Source organism: Phascolarctos cinereus, unplaced genomic scaffold (assembly GCF_003287225.1).
Source record: "Phascolarctos cinereus isolate Bilbo 61053 unplaced genomic scaffold, phaCin_HiC Scaffold_5;HRSCAF=322, whole genome shotgun sequence".
Lineage (NCBI taxonomy): Eukaryota > Metazoa > Chordata > Mammalia > Diprotodontia > Phascolarctidae > Phascolarctos > Phascolarctos cinereus.
The window spans coordinates 77,475,274-77,496,141 of record NW_027555958.1 but is presented as its reverse complement, the minus strand read 5'-3'; the positions used below and the strand labels follow the sequence as shown (position 1 = coordinate 77,496,141).

The 20,868-nt window shown below is 33.4% G+C and overlaps 1 protein-coding gene across 3 annotated transcripts in view; it reads left to right on the top strand.

The window, feature by feature from the left end:
* FNBP1L (formin binding protein 1 like) overlaps positions 1-20,614 on the top strand; it is a 112,337-nt gene extending 91,723 nt beyond the window's left edge. The window contains exons 9-16 of one of the 3 annotated variants that reach the window (XM_078155012.1): positions 2,033-2,236; positions 3,619-3,777; positions 7,909-7,923; positions 11,078-11,187; positions 12,665-12,797; positions 13,974-14,068; positions 15,616-15,764; positions 16,842-20,614. In XM_078155012.1, coding sequence (XP_078011138.1) covers positions 2,033-2,236; positions 3,619-3,777; positions 7,909-7,923; positions 11,078-11,187; positions 12,665-12,797; positions 13,974-14,068; positions 15,616-15,764; positions 16,842-17,020 — 1,044 coding nt within the window. In that variant the 3' untranslated portion in view covers positions 17,021-20,614. The remainder of the gene's footprint in view (positions 1-2,032; positions 2,237-3,618; positions 3,778-7,908; positions 7,924-11,077; positions 11,188-12,664; positions 12,798-13,973; positions 14,069-15,615; positions 15,765-16,841) is intronic. The other 2 variants (XM_020971983.2, XM_020971984.1) reach the window with 2 other exon arrangements.
* Positions 20,615-20,868: the final 254 nt, after the last annotated feature.

Below are 20,868 nucleotides of genomic sequence, written 5' to 3'. Positions count from 1 at the left end.
TATGTTTTACATGGTTGCATATATATAACCCGTATCAGATTGCTTACTGTCTCAGGGAGAGGATTTGGAACTGAAAATTAAAAAACCAAACCAAATGTTAAAGAATTGTTTTTATGAGTAATTGGGGGGGGGATAAATTATTTATAAATAAAAATTGCTTTATAATATAGTTACATACCTATTCAGCAAAACAGAAATTGTTTTATACAATAACTTAATTCTATAGGTAAATTCCTTTTTGTAACAGTCCCTATAAAGTAGCTGAAATTTTTATTAAAATTTTTGTTAAAATGAGTATAGTATTAGAAATCATATTCCTACTCTACAGGATAAGATTTGAAAAACATCTCACAGGAATGAATTAGCAACTCAGAGGAGTTTGCACATATTACCTGTACCTATGTATTGTTTCCTTTAAGTAGGTTTTATTTAGGGGACTAGAATATTTAAGTTGGGTAAAAATTGCTGCAAAGTAATTTATATTTTGAAAAATAGGTAGGCCTAAGTAATCCTTGTAGTTGGTTGAAGGTTGGACTAGATAATCCCTTATTGTAATAAAGCTTCCTTGAAATTAATTTAATTGTAATGGATTTTATACAAACTATATTATCCATTTAAAAAAATGGTAATGAGACTACTTACTTTTAAAATGGTATATGCATGAACCATCCATATCATCTATAGAATGGATTATATAAGTATTATAAATTAATAAAGGAAAAATTAAGATTTTTTTTAGTAATTTCCTTAAAAAGAATTGTTTTTCTGTAAGGTAAAAGTAAGAGAGGTAAGGATATGGGTACTCATTCCAGAATTGTCCTCAACTCTAACAAAGATTACTTTTCCCCTTTAACATACATATCCATTAATGGAAAACCTCTACTTTACAGCTAAAAGCTCTTAACTCATGCTCACTTAGACTGATCCTTTAAAGCTAGGATTCTTTTTTTTTAAGTCAACTGTCTTTCTTTATTTTTAGTTTTCAACATTCACTTCTACAAGATCTTGAGTTCCAGATTTTCTCCCCATCTCTCCCCTCTCCCCACCCAAGATGGTGTGCATTCTGAATACCCCTTCCCCTGATCTGTTCTCCCTTCTATTACGTGCCCCCCCATCCCCTCCCATTCCTGCAGGGCAGAATAGATTTCCATACCCCATTGTCTGTATATCTTATTTCCCAGTTGCATGTAAAAACAATTTTTTAACATTTGTTTTTAAAGCTTTGGGTTCCAAATTCTCTCCCTTTCTCCTTGCCCACCCACACTCATTGAGAAGGCAAGCAACATGATACAGGTTATACATGTGTAGTCATGCAAAACACTTCCATAATGGCCATATTGTGAAAAATTAACTATATTTCCCTTCATCCTATCCCACTTCCCATTTATTCTATTCTCTCTAAACATAGGATTCTTAAACTGGATTTGGTGAGCTCATTTTAAAACTGCATTTCATATGATGTTTCCTTTGTAGTCCTATATGTTTTATTTTATGCATCTAAAAATATTGTTTTGAGAAAGGATGATAGGCTTCACCAAATCACCAGAGGGGTTCAAGAGATTTAAAAAAGGTTAAGAAGAACTACTGTTTTACTGTTTATTTTTCTACTCTCTGATTCTCCTTTTGTATGAATCCGTTTCTCTCCTTGTAATTCTTAGTTGTATTTTGGTTGGTTTTTATCTAAGTTAACTGAAACTCTGAGGATCAGTGTTACAAGTAAAATGGGAATTTGGATTTTAAAACTAAATAATTTGTATAAATCCGTCAGGAGCTAAGAGTAAGAAAAAGACTCTTTTCTGTTAGTATTTCAGATATATTTGTGGGTTGATATTTTTGAGTGACACTTTAAGTACACAGGAAGAAACTTTTTGCAACTAAATTGTTCATTTAATAATTTCTGTAAGATTTTAAAATTTGAAATCCCTCATACAGTTTGTTAGCATCCCTTGTCTTGGTTAATGTTCTGAAAGTATCATCGACATATGTAGAAATAAATGTAATGGTTTTAAAATTCTTAATTTCCTGTGTTCAGGACTCGCAAATGGTGGTCGACTCCTTCAAGTCTGGATTTGAACCTCCAGGAGACTTTCCTTTTGAAGATTATAGTCAGCATATTTACAGGACCGTTTCTGATGGTACTATCAGTGCCTCTAAGCAGGACAGTGGGAAGATTGATGCCAAAACCACTGTAGGAAAGGCCAAGGGCAAGTTGTGGCTTTTTGGAAAGAAACCAAAGGTAAGATTTATAGGCTTATTACACTAATTATTCAAAACCAGGATTTCAGATAATTTCACGTATTAGCTGGAGAAGTTATAGTTAGCATAGATATTGAATGGTCAGTTATTTGGAGATATGTTTTAAAATTTAGTAATTAAATGTTAATAGAGATGAATTCATATAGAGTGTAGATATTTTTGTAAGCATGATGCTGAAAAAAATGAGATCAGACTATGGCTACAACCCTGGAATTTATTAGACTGTTAATGAAAATTGCTAACATTTTGTTAAATGTTTTGAATCGAAATTTGGTATGCAAAATATCCTCAGGGTCCAACTAAAAGATTATTAGTACTATTATTGACACGCAACATAAATAATTGACCATTATAAAAGTTAATTTTGTTCATATTCAGTCTCATAAATAATTTAAATATTCCTAAGAAAGTCTTAATAAGCAATATTCAAGGTTCTTAGTTGAAGTTTGAAGTCATTACTTTAATGAGGGAATTCCATTGCATGCTTAGACTTGATCTTTTGATTTGTTTATTTAGGTAGATAAATCCATTTCTGAAAGCAAAGTAGAATTACTTGTTTCTTATCTTCTAATTTAGTAATTCCTTTTGAAGATTATAGTCATCAATAAAGAAAAATAGGCTACTTGTATTTATTGTATTTATTAAATTGTATTTGTTAAATGCAATGTTTTATTTGATCATTCTAACATATTTTCTGATCATAGTGTAGGTGTAAATAAGAATTAAAAATAATGTGAAGCAAAGCTGTAGCTAGTGATAAGTATAAACTTAATTACTAAAGAATATATTGTCCACCTGAGAGAAGATATAGGACCAGACTGTTGAAAAGTCATAAGCATACATGGAATAAACTTTTTTTGCCTGTTCTAGTTAATAGTGAGCCACAATTTAAACTTTCCTACATGTCTTATGACCTGTTCTGATTGTTGTAGCTGCAGTAACAATCATAAGGTACCCTAAGTGTGTAAATAAATGCCCCCCACGAGTACAGTGAAGTACCTCATTATTCAGAAATCCAGAGTCCACACACATGCCAGGAATTTGGTAATTATTCAAGTCCACTAGCTCTCTTGAGGATTATGTTTTTAGTTTGTGCCATTTAAGTTTTACTTATTGTATTTACTTCTTAGAAAAGAAATAAGTGGAATGGTATATTTTAAAAGTATATTTAACTTCTGTGGTTATTTAATTTTCAGCAAGTGTTAACTGAACTTTTTGTAGTATGTAGTAGGATACATTTTTGTGAGGTTTATACTGTGGGAGAAAAAAAAAAGCATGTTGCCAAAGATAGTATTTTCATTTAAAAAGAAAAACCACTATGCACATTTGGCTTATTGATTCCTTTCTTTATTTCTATGTTAGCCACAGTCCCCACCCCTTACCCCTACTAGTTTATTCACATCCAGTACTCCTAATGGGTCCCAGTTTCTCACATTCTCCATTGAACCTGTGCATTATTGTATGAGTGAAATAAAAACAGGGAAGCCCAGAATTCCTTCTTTCAGAAGCCTCAAAAGAGGGGTAAGTTTAATAATGGGTTAAAATGCATGATGGCCTATTGTGTGTGTGGTGTGGCTTTTAATACTCTCCACCCTCATTATAAGGCTCTTTCTGAGAATACAGTTATAAAATACTGCTGTAATAAGTATAGTCACCCTCAAGTTAAAAGAAAGAAAGAAATCTCCTCTTTATAACATTTAAAATGCTTGATTCTAAAGGATGGTGTTATAAAGAGGGTGGTGGGTGCAATCATATTTAAGCTATTTTTCTGTTTACATGAAATCATGTGTGTCCACCACTGTCTTGTACTGTATTCTACATTACTTAGAGTAATTTATTATTAAACTTTGTCTTCTAATAATTAGTTATGCTGACTTCATCTGCTAGTTTTCTAAAGTATCATTTTGGTAATAATTTAAATATTTTAGCTCCATTTAAACTAAAGCACTTACACAGTTGAAAAAAAATTTAGGCACTTAATTTAACTTTTAGATGGAAGTGATCAATAAATTATGTTTAAATTGAATTGGTTTTTTTGAGGATTTTTTAAAAAAAGTAAAATGCCTTCCATCAAAACTTCTAAATGCCTTTTTTTTTAGCCAAACTCCAACAATGTCATATGAAATGTGTTCATTAACTGGTCTGACCTGATGTTTACATTTCATTTTTAAATTTAAAAATCCCTGCCTAACATCAGATTGTTTTAGTTGTGTGCATCAGTTGATCACACATAATTCAAAGTTTATTAACTTAGTATAGTATTTGATCACATACAACTCCTTGGGAAAAGTGTGACACACAAGTGACTTTTTTTTTAAGCAATACAGTGGTTATTTCACCGTTGAATTATTGTTGTTGATCATTCATTTTAGCTTTTTCATAATCTGTCCATAACATAAACTTTGTTGTGACTACCACAGCTAATACTGCAAAAAAAATAAAATAAATAAAAAATAAAGATTATTCCTTTAAATGACCCACAATAGTGAATTACAGCTGTAGTGATGTGTAAAATGTTATAATTTTTAAAAATCATTAACAATAGTTGTAGGTGGGTTCCAGTGACTGAATAATGAATGTAGAATTGTCCCAGTGTTTCATAGTGCCAATACAGATTGTAATAAATGTGTTGTGTTAAGTTACGTGAATTGTGAGAAAATATAGTGTTAGATACCATATTTTTATTCAGCTTAGTTTTTTATTTTGAGGGTTTTGGGGGGGTCTGTCTTTTTATAGTATTGAGCATGCCAGGTCTTTATTACTATATTCTGTTCAGTTTGGAACAGAGAGCCATGGTTTGATGTGGAGAATTTTATAGCAGATTCAGACGTATGAAGGAAGAGGTTGTTTTAAGAATTTGAAATTGTCTAAGCTTGGGCAAGATAAGCCTGAGGTAATGACCTCTTTACTTTTATTTAATAGAAATAGAATTTTATAATTATAAATTTTGGAACTCCATTTGCTTGCTGAATAGTTAATTTTTATTTGCAAATATCTTGCTGATTTAATGGAGACCTGGGTTTTTTAGGAAATCATGTTGTTCTCTGTCCATGTTACTTCCTGTTGGCTCATCACCTTGAAGCCAAACATTTGACTTGGGTTTTTTGTCTTGACAGTTAAAATCTGTGATTTTGTCTGAGAGAGGGAAAGCTCTTGAAATGATAACTACTTCCATAGCTGCAGATTAAAATCTGGTTATGTCTTAGTAGATAGAGTTGCCTGAAACATATGACTTGTCTAGAGTCACACAGTTTGTAAATTAAGGTTTCATTCCCTGGCTTCCTGACTTCAAGCCAAGCTGCCCCATATAATTATATACAGTATCAGGTTGTGACACTTATTTTATTTGTTATAGTATCAAGGGATTGATCTGTAGAAATTGTGTTCATTTCTTTTTTAAATTAAGTAGTCTGAGAGAAATAATTGCACTTTAGTAGTTTTATTAATTCTATAATTTAGGTGTTCAGATTAAGAAAATCAGAGCTAGACCTGAACCATGCATTTCTAAAATATGTATTTTTAAGCTTGTCTAAATTGTCATTACAAGAAACATTATTTAGTTGATATTTACAATTAAGAATGAGAATACAATTAAGAATAAGAACCTGCCATGTTTGAGTCATACCAGTATTTTGATTCTGACCATGGACCTGAGGTATTTTTTTATGCAAGAGTATTGAAATGTACTCAAAACATTCTGTCTGATTTTGTTTGGTCATAAAGTGCCTCAATTGATGTTCAATAAGTACTCCCTTTGTTCTAACTGAACCAGTGTTTGATGAATAAATTGGTGCCTATACTTTGTGTGATTTTTATAGACATCTGTAAGAGATTTCTCAGACTTTGTCTTATTACAGTTTAAAAAAATGTGGTCTTGGGTAGAAAATCTTTGTTGATCACCCTTCTCTATTTTCCATTGTTTCTTTTTTTATGCAATGAGTGACCAGAACAGCAAGTAGAAAGTGTAGAAATACATCATAGTTTTGTACTAAGTATTATTCTGTTTTGTTTGTAAAACATTTCTGTACCTCAAAATCAATGACTCTGACTTAGTGCAGCTGTATTTGCTGCATCCAGATCAGTGAAACAGCTATTGAATATGTAGTAATTTTCTGTTATCTTACATTTCCTTCTAAAGGATAACATGATAGCCATCACAGAGCTCATGTGCATGAATTATTATATAAGTTATTCATTTTGCAGCCATTTTAAAATATCAACTATATGTGAAGAACCATGATTTAATTTAAAAAGGAAATTTTGCCCAAAATTGCCATGTAAGGTAATAAATAAGTCAGATACATTGCATGTTTTGTTTTCTTGTCCTAAATGTGATTTTATTCTAGAAACATTTTAAGAAGACCATGACAATTGAAATACATTATTTTAGCCATGCTTCATGCATCCCCATGAATTATTACCAGCAATGCCATAACAAACATAGACTGATATTTGTTCACTCGCGCATCTCTAACAGTCTAAAAAGTATTCTAAGCATTTTATCTAGATGTTTTTGAAAGGACCATGATAGCAAATGTCATCCTGTTGTAATCATAAAACATTTATACATTTGATCAATGCATCATAGATAAATGGGTAGATATTTTTTGTCAGATACTTGTTAAAATTCATCCAAAGATTAACATTTAAATGTTTTTTCCTTCTAAATTTAGGATTTAGAAAATTAAATCAGTGAAAAGTAAAATTTTTCTTTGTCTGCAAACTTTAATAAAGACCACTAACAAATACAAAGATAATTTACTTTAATGCATAACAAGGATCCCAGTCAAGACACCTTTAGTACATAAAGTAGCAGTTTCAGCCTACCACTAATTAATCTGTTGGTGTGTAAAAAAAAAAGATATATACTATATGGACATTCTAAATGAAATATATCTGAGGTTTTTCACAATGATGGCAGCTCTATTTAAGGAAACATAGACTGTGTGCCATTTAGTCTTTTTCAAAGTAGTTGTCATTTTCTAAAATTGGAAAATTATTTTGTTTAAATTTATCAGTGTTATGAATAAAACATATGAATTTATTTTTTTTAAAAGGCCCTGAAAATAGAGGGACGTGCTTTTGCAAGAAAATGCAAAAGAGAAATTGTTGAACGTTCCCTCATTTATGTATTTCTTGTATATTTTTTCTTCCATTTTTGTTATATATCAAACAAAAATTAATCTTATTTGTGAACTTTGTAAGCTCAAATTCTATTTTGCTGCTCTGGTTAGCATTGTAAAAATCAGGATTTGGTGGGCATTTTTATGATATCTATTAATATCCTAGCATATCTCTACATATTTTCAAATATCTATGTGTCATTCTTGGTTTATGTAAACAGTTCTTTACAGAAAGTAAGTGATTACTCTTAGACTAATTTGAACACATTTTCTTTAATCTTGAATTTTAATTAGTTAAAATCACAAAATATCTGCCCGTTATCATTGTGTGTGCTTCTATTGTCAGTGAGTTATTTTCAAAAAAATGTGCTTGAAATTGTTTTTCTGGCAGATTTGTTCAGATCATAAAACAGTGTATAATTTACTTTTAACTTTGTGGAAAATATACATCTCTAGGTTATTACATCTTATATTATGGTTGCATGTGAATAATATGCCATTTCTTTCTATTTTCAATTGAACTGTTCAGTGGTCGGTGAAGATGGTAAGCCTTATGAGCTGATCTATATACTGTATAAAGTTGTTTACATTTGAATAATTCAGAATTAGTTGTAAACTACATCCCACATTGTCAACTTGTATCTGTTTTTTATTTTTATGATTTAATCTACATTCCATGTAACCTGGTGTCCCTCACCTGACACTTAATACTAGAGTTTTATGAACAGAATACTAATTCTAAGCCTGAATAAATTGGTTACTTAATTTACTTTAATAGTATTGGGTGGATTTCATTTCCTATTGGAGAAGAAAACAAAATTTCACATTGTGAACGTCTTTTCTAAGTTTTATGAAAAAAGAAAGCTAGCAGAAATAAACAAAAGGCAATTTTCATTTAATAATTTTTCTTAATTGGTATTCACGTTTGATTTAAAATTCATATATTTCAAGAATCAGATTATCTAAGAAAAATTATTTCTACTTAGCTAATTTCATTTTGAAAAAAATTGTGCTAGTTCTTTATTATTTGAATGAAAGGGAGACTGGAATTATTTTTTATGTTTCGCTTCAGAATGTCTTGTCCTATAGTTGAATATGGAAATTGACTCCGAACAAAGTAATAGAGCTATACTATGAATATGACTTAGAAATTATTTGGAAGCCAATTTTACTAAGTTTAGGAATAAACCATACTTTCAGATTTGATTTGCCCTCTCTTGAGGCTTCTCTGGACCAGGGGAGATGGTTAAATGTTTCAAATGATTTCTACTACTTTGCCTGCACCAAGGCTATAGACAGAATTGATCGTAACGGTCAACAAAAGAAATCAGGAAAAAAAAAAGTTTCCTCAAGTGTGGGTTTGGAAATAACAATTTGCTAAGGGATAAGTTTGAATAACATATCTATAGGAAATAGAAAATGAAATGTGGTAAGAAAAATAATATATAACCTCTCCAGTTTAAAAATGATATAAGATATTGAAAGGCTTTACCTTTGACACAGCAGTCATTACCATAGTTTTTCAAAACCTGAGCCTAAAATTAATATGACAACTGACATTGATCATTAAGTGCTAGAGTTAAAAAATGAAACTCAAGTGAGGAGCTCCTACATTCATTTACACTGGTCAGTGTTTTGGCTTTTATCACGTTTATCACTACTCCTGTTATATGATAACATGCCATATGATATCAGTAAGAGTTGAGTATATGGGTGGGGTCCTTTATATTTAGTTCTCCTAGGAAGGTACGCTGAGACCACTGAGAAAAAGTTTGAATGGCTTTTGGAGTAGTTTCATTTTGCATTAATTTGGAAACCAGAATGGGTTAAAACTCATCATTAAAGGGGCAGCTAGGTGGCACAGTGGATAGAGCTCCGGCCTTGGAGTCAGGAGGACCTGAGTTCAAATGCGGCCTCAGACACTTGACACTTACTAGCTGTGTGACTCTGGGCAAGTCACTTAACCCCAATTGCCTCACCAAAAAGAAAAAAAATCTCATCATCAGAGTCATTTTGCAGAGACAGATGCAATATAGCATGCGTTTTTAGAGCTGGCACATGTTGAATCACTTAATATGTATGTAATTGACATGTGTACAAAATGTCCAAATGTGCATGCATATTGCAATAGCATTTACAAAACTGATCCTGTATTCAGTCACCATTTTGAGAATATGTTATTCATAAGAAAGATTTTATATTTATACATATATAAATCAGTAAGAGCTATCATTTAAAAAGCAAGTGATATGAAATCTTTAAGTAGTTGAATAATGAGAAAATAGAATCAATAATTTCATAATTATATAGGTTCTTTTTAATACAGCTGAAAGTCATAATAAGAATAAACTTATGTTTTACTTAGACTGGTAACTCTACCTGAATTTTATGCAAGTCCTTATAAGTGTCATTGCCAATATTCCCTTCTCCCTTGCCTTACCTTTTTCTTTCTTATCCTTAAAAAAAAAATCCTAAACATCCTTACTAAAGAGATTTGTGTTAGATTTCTGTTGGTTGGGCAAATTAGGTATTTTATTTGGTCACACAACATAACTGATTGAGAATATTTGTTAAGGCTCGATTTGGTGAAGAACACTGCTGGGAGAAATGAAAATTTTAGATAATACATGATTCCCACCCTCATAAGGCTTTCATTTATAATTGTTATTGCCCAAAGGAGTATTGAACATAGTAGTAGTGAATTTAGTTTTTACTTGCTTCTTACTTAATAGTCAGTTCTATTTTTAATTTAGCTATTATTAGATCTTCTTTGATTGTAAGAAATAGGTAAATCTGCCTGTCTAGAAACTATGCAGGTGTTAATTATTAAACATTAAAAATGTTTCACATATTGGACAGCTTGAATTTTTAGTGCAAGGTAAGTAATTTCTTGGCAGGTAGGTGGCATAGTGGGTAGAATGCTGGGCCTGCAATGAGAAGGACTCATGTTTGTGAGTTCAAATCTGGCCTCAGAGACACTAGTTGTGTGACCTTGAGCAAGTCACGTAATCCTGTTTGCCTCATTCTCCTCATTTGAAAGATGAACTGGAGACGGAAATGGCAAACCACTCCAGTATCTTTGCTATGGAAACCCCAAATGACGTCAGGAAGAGTCAGACAGGACTCAACATATTTGAACAAGCAATTCACTGCACTAATGTTCACTCTATTCCTATTTTTAATTTGACATTTTTACTTAAGTAGTATGACATTGGGTTTAACATGGAAATGTGATTAAACTATAAACAAATCTTTATGTAGATGAGAAATGTCATGTTTCTATTTCATTAGTGATGATGTAATAAGGTTTAATAATTTTAATGCAGTCCAGTCCTGAAGTTACGATGTATAGACTAAAAATGGTTTGTTATTCCAAATTTCCTTCATCTGCTGCTTTTCTATTTTAAGATGAAAATAATGATCAAAGTCAAAATTTTTCTAAGTATGTGTATTCCTAGTAAGATTAAATACAAAATTATTTTCTGCTTTGTTGTGTTTTAGATTAATTTGTTCCAAATCTCGTCTTGCAATTTTTTTGTCGCATATTTTTTTTTTTTATTAATGTGCATTTTAAAAGAAATGCCTCTGCGTCTTCACCTGATGTCAGACTGAAGTGTTTTGGTAACTGCAGGTGTGCTTTGAGTCAGATGAAATCTCCAGGAAATGTATTTAGTAATGACATAGTCTCTTTATTTCAGGGTCCAGCATTAGAAGATTTCAGTCATCTACCCCCAGAACAGAGACGTAAAAAACTGCAGCAGCGGATTGATGAACTTAACAGAGAACTACAAAAAGAATCAGACCAAAAGTATTTTTCGTTAAATTATGCAATATTGTTACTTTCAGAAACTGTTTTGATGAACGTCTTTAGATGTGACATGAGAAATTATCACTGCCTCGTTTTTAATCAGTAGTTTCTTGAATGTAATTATTTTGGGAACAGAACATACCCTCAAACTTTGTAATAAATTAAACAGTTGTACTGTTGAAACTATCAATTTGGGAGGTTGCCATGTCATGGGTAAAAAAACCCAGTAATAAGTAATCTCTTTGAATACAGTTTGACATTTATTATTAGTTAATATTACATCTTTCATTTTTTTTCAGATTAACTGGAAAATAACTTGATCCATTTTAAAGAATAGAGTCATTACTTTAGTGCATAAATATAAATGTCTCAGGTAATCTGAGCATATAATTACGTTTGCAATAGAAAGGTTGAAGATAAGATATAAGGTGACTTCTCACAAACCTTTTGTTGTCCCCCCAAGTTCCTCTTTTGCTTTTTTCATTCGATTTTTATTTTTAAAATGAAAAAAAAAGATACTATAAAGAGATACACTATGACCCATTTCTGCTGAGATTAAATCAGAGAAAATAGGTATAAACTACAGTTTAATGTTTATAGTTTTATGTTAGTATGTAAATAAGACTTTCTTTAGGGAATAATTCTTGATATTGAAAGGTAATTCCAACTAGGTGGATTGAAGCCTATAGTTAAAAGTTAGGTATTGCAAGGTTACTAAATAAAAGCCATCTTTGAAACTTGTTTATTATAGGATTTTCTTTTGAAGCAATAAACAAATGTTCACTAGAAAATTATACAATATTTGATAGTTAGGCTAGTCTGAAAATTCACCAGGAAAGTCACAAAAATTCAGGGTATAGATTATTAATAAATTCAACAATAAAATTATATATCATTTATGAATACCACCTGAAAAAAGAATTAGAACTCTGTTCCTAATTTGGTTATGCACCAGGACCCTTAGTTTTATTCCCAAATAATAATTAGAAATTAACAAGCAACAATATCACTAACTCACTAATTATTAATAAATTTATGAAGATGATTATACAGTTTAACATAACTCACAGGTTCTTCCTGAAGACACATATGGACCAGTTAGCCTAAAAGAGACTTGAGGAATGGAGTGTCATTTATTTTTCATCCTTGATTCAGTTAAATCAGTTTTTATATATTTGCATTAAAAAAAAAGAGAGAGAATTCCTCTCTGTTTAATACTTTCAAAAAAAGTTTAACAAAATGACAACCTGTCTTTATAATTCATTTTATATATGCTAAACTTTAATGAGAACGTTAAATATTTGACTTTAAATTAAGAGTTACGATTATGTTTGTGATAAGGTCATATGTAAATCCAAAGGTATCCAGTAGAATGTGTATCTAGTTGATTTATTTTTGCAAATTGGAAACCTTTGAAAATGTGTAAGTTCTTGGTTTATTATATCTGTAACTAAATTAATTTTCTTCTGTGTTGCAGAGATGCACTCAACAAAATGAAAGATGTGTATGAGAAAAATCCGCAAATGGGGGATCCATGCAGTTTGCAGCCCAAACTAGCTGAGACAATGAATAATATTGACCGACTACGTATGGAAATACATAAGAATGAGGTGAATCTCTTATGCTGTTACTATGTGACAGAATGTTTTCAACCATATATTTTTCCAAATTGTTTAAATCATTTGAAAACATGTATGATTAATAAAGTTTTGTTATAATAGGTAGTCATTGAATGGAACCTTTTAATGAAAAAAAAATTGTTTTAATAATAATGGCAGGAGTTAACATTTATATGGCACCTCCTGTGTATATGTCAGGCATAGTGCTAAGTGGTTTTTAAATATTAGGGCATTTGATCCTCATAATCCTGGAAGGTGGGTACTATTATCATTCCCATTTATACAGATGAGGAAACTGATACAGTCTCAGTGACTTGTCTAAGGTCACACAACTAATAAGTCTGAGGCTGGATTTGAACTCTGGTCTTCCTTACTTGAGGCCCAGCTCTCCATCCACCACCACCAACCTGCCTCTACTTGAGATTGATTAATATTTTAAATATATAAATGCATGGGTGTGTTGTGTGATTTAAAAATGTTTTTTTGATTTTCTCATGAGTAGAAAGGACGTCAGACTTAGAATAGTCCTTGGTGTGCCAATTACTAGTTGTATGAATTTGAATGAATCACCAAACTTTTCTGGACCCTTTAGTTTTCCCATCTGTAAAACAGAAATGCTGTAGCTGTGGTCTTTTAAGGTTTACATCAGATTGTGTATAGTACATGATTTGATCCTAAAATGACCCTGTGAGATAGGTATAATACCATTGCCTCTTACCACAACATTGTTTTGATGATTCAGTGAGATGTCTGGTCAAAGACTTTTATTAAACTGTAAAGGCTTATATAAATATGAATTGATGTTATTACTCATGTTTTGTGTGAGAGGTGCTGTGACTTAGAGGATAAAGAGTTGTCCTTGGCGCCCAGAAAACTTGAGTTCATAGTCTTGTCTTTTATCCAGACTATCTCTGTCTGTGGTTAAGTCCCTTTACTTTTCAGTGTTCCACACACTTCTTTAAAACTGTAATTTATTAGAGACCAGTTTCCAGAACCAGAAGTTCCTACACTGATGAAACATAGGACCAGAAATAATGTTTTCTCTTAGAACTGAATAACTAAGAAGTAACTTAGGAACATTTAAGCTTTCGTAGTTTATACATCGAGGTTTATTTTTTTCCATGATGGCTTGTTCACTTCCTTGGTTTTATTTATTTTCCTCTGAAGGCCTGGCTTTCTGAAGTTGAAGGTAAAACAGGTGGGAGAGGAGACAGAAGACACAGCAGTGACATAAATCATCTGGTAACACAAGGAAGAGAAAGGTCATTGTTTTATTTAAACTTAAATTTTTTTAGGCCTTAAACCTTTTCTCCCTCTACCTTTTCCCCAAAATTCCTAGTAACAGTTCATCTGGGATTTGTTTCCTGAGTTGATTATTTTAGCTTTTCAAATAAATGGCATTCAGAATGTTCTTGTCTCCTGCAACTTTGTTAAGAAGACAGTTCTCCTTTGTCTTAAGTAAAATAAATTTAGGGGAATTTTGACCTTTAGAACTGATAAGACAGAAAACTGAATTTGTTTTAAATAGCCTTAGTGGAATTTATCATATGACATACTAGTTAGTGAAATATGATGTCACAGTTCTGGTCTCTTAGACTGTCAAGATCCTGAATGTGGAGAAAGAGCAATTCTTGTCAGATTTGGTGTCCTGGAATCCCCAACCATGACCTTCTTATGTTCCAGGTGTTAAAATCAAGGGGCAAGTAATACAAGAGTGGTCTTGGTGTGATTCTCTGAAAGACTGAAGTTAGGTGGGAGTTAGAGTGTCTAGTAGGGACATTACTGTGGTTCTACAATTTCTAGCATGCCATGGGACATGTCAAGCTTTCTGGGAGTAGTTTTCTCTCAAAGGAATCAAACTATGATTTTTAATATGAAGGATGGGCAAGAGAGAACCTGCCACATGGATTTCCTTGTTCTTGTTTTGTTTGTTTTTTGTTTTTCGTTTTTTGTGAGGCAGTTGGGGTCAAGTGACTTGCTTAGGGTCACACAGCTAGTAGCGTGAGTCTGAGGCTAGATTTGAACTCAGGTCCTCCTTACTCCAGAGCCAGTTGGTGCTCTATCTACTGCGCCACCTAGCTGCCCCATGGATTTCCTTTTGCTCTAGTGTGTCACACCAGGAAAAATTCAAAATTGTGAAAATCCCCAGGCCACATAAAGGTCTGTCTCCTAGGCCTACCAAAACATTGATTGGAATGTATCTAATCCTGTGGACTTTGGCCTAATTGAAGGCTTAATTGGCATGAACCTTTGGCAAAATGTGATTGAAAATTTAAACCTTTTTTAGACATCATGCATTTAAAAGTCAAAAACAAATCCTTTTTAAAATGTCAGATAATTTGAATTATTTACACTGTAGTGTTCTTCCAGTAACACAAATAATGATGAGTTGACTGTTTTTGCATTTTTCTTCTAGGCCAGAAGTTCTTAACCTTTTGTTGTGTCATTGACCCCTTCCAGTGAAGGCTTTGGATCCCTTCTCGAATGATATTTTTTAAATGCGTAAAATACGTAGGATAAAAATGGAACCAAATTGTATTAAAATATGTTACCAAAACATTTTCTTTAAAAAGTTCACAGACCCAAGGGTAAAACCTGTTGTTTTTGTGTGTGTCTGGGAGGCTCAGTGGAAGCCTCTTCTACTTAGTAGTTTGTATACTCTATTTTTTGAGAAAATAAATTTTTCTTGGGAAGCTTGAGGTTAGTTTTTAACACGCTAATGTGATCTTGGGGAGATCCCTGAAGTTGATTTTCTAGAAAACTATACATATGAGAGACTTGATGAGATTTATTTTCATTTGACTTATAGCCCTGAAGGAAGTTATACCGATGATGCAAACCAGGAAGTCCGAGGACCACCACAGCAGCATAGTCACCCTAATGAGTTTGATGATGAATTTGAAGACGATGATCCCTTACCTGCTATTGGACATTGTAAAGCTATTTATCCTTTTGATGGTATGATTAATTTGATATATTATATTTTTGACAAAATTGGTCATTTGGGGTTTAATCAACTTGTACAGTTAGATGAATCATTAAGTTACCAGAGTATCATAATTTCACTGCCATGACTTTAATTGTTTGCTTTATAGATAGTGAGCATTTCCTTTCTCTTCCATATAGGATGGTATGTGACAAAGGTGAAGTTTATTGGTTTTCAGGACAATGTAGAGAATAGGAGTTAGTAGTCATCTCTAGGTCATTTGTGAAGCCAAACTACTTCTTTACAGGCTGGCTGCTGACCCCACTCCTCGTTTTCCACTTTCCTTTGCATTTCTGCTCCAAGATTGGGAGAGATGGCATAACTAGAAGGCTCTGCCACACCCTTGTCCCTACTTGTTTAGGAGAAAATGCTACCGAGGATCGGGAAGGAAGGCTTGGTGCCAATGGCTTCAGACCGTTTTGCCCTCTTCATTTTCAGCTAGAGGGCTAGAAAGGGAGCCCACCAAATTAAAATCTTGCTCTGATGTGAAGTTGGAAGGGGATTTTAGTCTTTACTACTTTAAAATTTAGAAAATGTTTAGGTCCTCTTTGTTCCCAGTGACGACCTGTATTGACTATAGAAGTAATAGCAGCAGCAGTAGTACTAGTAGTGGTAGCCGCAGCAGCAGCAAGAACATTATCTACTTCCCAGTCACCAGCTAGCAGGTAGGAATGGTGAAGGGATGGAGGAGCTAGTCAAGTCATTGGGGTGATTGCAAAAACTGGATGCCCTGTCACAGATAGTCCTGCTGCCAACAACAACATTTAGACCTTTGTTTCTCTTGCTGTCCCTTCTGTAATTTTAACTCTTCTTCCTTTCTTTCTAAGTACTTTTTTTTTCAGGTACCATTCACTATCCTGATACAACCCCACAACAATTTAACTCAAAAGTGGAAAAAATAGGATTTATTAAAAACAGAAAGCTTTATTATCAGTTTCACAAACACTTAATTTTTTTTTTATATTAAGGGTTACTCATACTTTGCAGATATTAATCAGAAGGATCATTTAGCATAAACCACGCCTAAGCTCCAACAACTCTTGTCTTAGGGCACAATGAAGGCACTCTGGCGATGAAAGAAGGTGAAGTCCTCTACATTATTGAAGAGGACAAAGGAGATGGATGGACGAGAGCCCGGAGGCAGAATGGAGAAGAAGGCTATGTGCCAACATCTTACATAGATGTGACTCTAGAGAAAAACAGTAAAGGTGCAGTAACTTATATCTAAACTCTAACCAAGCAGCTTCATACCATACGTTCCCCAGGAAAGAGAACTCTGTATATACATGCAATGGGATGAAAAATGTTAGGAAACATTCCATAAAGAGCATCTAAGGTTTATTGTTCACCATGTGAGCTTAGCTCAGGCTTAATACTTAATTAAGAGTTGTGAATATTGTGGAAGGAAAATGTTCTTTTTATGTTTATTTTCTAATTTGAGCAAAATTCATTGGGGTTTAATCACTGCTGTTGTCCTTATGTCCTTCATCAATCCACTTGAAAGATTTGTGGTTTTCTGCTTGACAAACCAGACCATCTCATCCGTTGAGAAGGTTGCTGTAGATTTAAAGCTTTTTATTCTCCTTGCTTCAGAAAACAGGTAGGAGAAAATAAGACTACCTGGGAATTCTAAAAAGCAAATTCATAAAACTAGTAATAATCCCTTTTTAGCAATGTAAGTTAAAATGACAGTCCCCAGAAAGAAAGTTCACTAAAAGCTGGTGAACTTGGCCAAAGAAAAATGCTCATTTTCCCCTTTTTTCTAAACATTTTGTAGCATTAATCTTCTAAAGATGAAAATACGTTGTTTTAAAGAAAAAAAACCGTATTGCCTACATGGGTAGTATTTTTAAAATTTTGCAAAGTAATCTGACCTAGTTACTCTGTATATTTATACATTGTGTGTTTTCTGACCAGGAATTCTGAATTTCTAGTAATTTTCAATGTTGTATACATTTCTAAGTTCATCTTATCCTTGCATTGCTCATCTTGAAAATACTTTTTGGAGAGTATTTCTTTTTATGGGTTAACATTTAAGAGCCCATAAGTAGTAAGACACAGGTTTCAAATAAGTTGGAATTGGAATTTTTCTAAACTAAATGTAGTAAGTACTTTGTTTTAAAAACAAAACAATGACAAAAAAAAATGAAAACAATGTTCTGCTGACTGGCTTCTGACTTAATCACAGTAAATATACATTTTTATGGCCCCTGAATAAGGCATCCCTTATGAGTAAGAAAGCATGTTTTCTCAGTTCAGGTCAAACAAATATTTATCAGAAGCACCAGTTCCTTCTGCTGCTTTTCATCAGTAAGGAAAGCTCTTTGGATGGAGCTAACTCCATCCAAAACTCCAGCCCTTTGCAAAGAGAATGGAGTAAGGCAGCTGGGAAAGGCATCGTGCCATAATCCACGTGGAATGAAACTCACAACAGACTTCCAGCTGCGGGACTTACTAGGGGACGTTTGAGACAGGCACTAAACTGAACACCTTCTTCTGTCTTTCCAAAGGTCTTCAGTAATTATGTTCTTTTCTTTTTCCTCCTGGACTACAGGTTCCTGAAGAGGGTTTCTGAAAATGGGCGAGATGTGGAAGGAGGTTACATGCAGCTGCTCTGGGGGGGGAGGGTAGTAGAATTGGCAGGCTTAAAGAGAAAGAGAGAAAAAAGGCAAATTGCATGAGTGCATGCAGGCATACATTATTATTTTTCACTAACCTCATTTCCATGCGTTGTTTTTTTAAAAATCATATTACAAATCCTCACAGTTCTGCTTCAGAATTTTCTATTAGAAAAAGGCCAAAACAACCGTATCCACCTTTTTCCATTTGTTTCACTCTCTTTGTTAAAGTCAGAAAAACTGCAGTGATGATTTCCCATTTGTTTCACTAGTTAAAGTTGTCCCAGTAGGACTGTCTTCATCCAGGCCCTGTTTTAATTGGCTGTTCGTTAGACCCATGCCGTTTGTCAGTGTCTGCCTGTTCCACCTCCAGGCTCGCCTAACATCCTGTTGCATGTCTACAATGACTGGACTAGATTTGTGTCAGGCATGTCTTTATAACCTCTTGTTTTAATGCTTGTGTTTTGTTTTACATTTGTAATGAAAACCACTGTTTCGTGAAACCTCTCTAGCACTAATGTTTTCATCCCAGTGTTCATGTATGCTGCTATAACGTTTCCATTCATTGTAACCATCGTCATATTCCAGTTTTGGCATTATGAAGAAGTGGTCTATGGACCCTAAGTATTTTTGGTGATTAGGAGAAAAAAACAAACATCTCTGCTCTAGCCTACAACACAGTCAAAAAGAACTCTCTGAAATGTGATACATCTCCAACACCTCATTCTGAGAAGAACCTATAGTGAGCACTGAAATCCTGGCAAAGTAACACAGAAGATACTCACCATCGCAAGACAAATGACTCTTTTCAAAAGTCAGCTGCTTGCCATTCAAATACTGCCTTAAACTAGAGTGCCTAAATCTGTTGATTGCCAACACTACCACTACAGTATCCCACAAAGGGCTTTATGTATTGGCTTGGTATGACCTCCTTTAACTCTCCCCAGTGCTGCTGCAGCCGCAGAAGGAGCCGTGGTAGGTGTCTTCTAGAGCACTTCTATATATGATGGTGCATCTCTTCACATTTGTGCATCAGAACTAAAGACATGTATCTGTCCATTTTACTTTACTAAATGTTTTAAATCAAATTCGTGAAATCCCCCCATTGTCTTTTAATTTGGGGTAATGAAGCTACCACTTAATTACTGTAATGATAGTCTGTTCTCAAGTGATGCTTTCATTTTGAACCAGTTTAAATTTGAGTGGACCTTTGTAATGATTTATGTGCACTTTTACTTGTAAAATGGCTATTTCAATATGTTTATATGTGTAAATAGAGTTGTCTGCAGTGCCCCTGTTGCTTATATTGTGTTGCCTCCCATTTGTGATTCTGTTAATGACTTACATCATATCTGATTTATTAGAGTAATAGTGAGGTAGGGGAAGGGAAATACTTGTACCACTCATGCTTCATTAACTCAGTTCTTTGCTGTTTGAGGGAGAAAGAGAATGTGAAATGGTCTGTGTTTCATTGGATTTTAAGCAATATTTTAGAAGCCTTGTGACTCCTTTTAAAACTTTTATTTCCAGTGTTATTTGACTTGTACTACCAGTAAAACTAAAGCTGAGTGACTATTGTGTGGAAGTTAATTCCTTTATTAAAATGAATATGCCACTATTACACACCTGACTGTGTATTACCTTTGGGGCTATGAAACTATCAAGTTTAGATTTTGGATATTGTATACAGGGTTATTTATATTATTGTGACATTACTCAATACTGACAAACTACACAATGTAGTTTTTAAAATCTAGTGCTTTTTCATTTTAAAGGTTAGCAGTGGGAAGGAAATGTGATCTGGCTATTTGTCTTTTGTGTGAAGCCTGGAGTTCTTGTGTTTGCCTGGCTAGCAGCCAACAGGTCAAGGTTTAAGGCTTCCTTGTAAGGACTAACTGTTCTTTTCAAGCTACTGTTTGTTTTTCTAAAAGCAGGATTTGCTTCCTTTGGGGACAAGTCCCTTCGTGTGGGATAGTGCAACCTGTATATGGGGTATTACACATAGGAAAGACATTTGTACTTGCACAGCTAGTTAATCATTCTGAAAATTGGAACGTGTGAATTGTCTTAAAGAAATCTTCGATTTTTTCAGTAATTTTTACTCCTTTTGTGCACATGTTGATTTCTTAATGGTAAATGCTTTGTTTAAAATAGTGTTCTCTGTTGAGAATATTTTCATGGAATAAACAATCTTTTCATGGTCAGTCAGGTGTAGAGTGTGATGTCTCTTTTTCCTCTGTGAACCCTAAGTCCCCTGTATGAATGGATGGTCTAGGCAGGTGTTTAGAACTGACTTGATGTTCAGGTATAGTAGGCAGTAGAGTACAGTGGAACAACCACTAACTGCAGTCAGAAGACCTGGGTTCAGAACTCACCTCTGAGGTTTACTTAACCTTGAACTATAGTTTCCTCATCTGTAAAATGAAGGGGTTGGACAAAGGCTACTCTGTGATCAGGT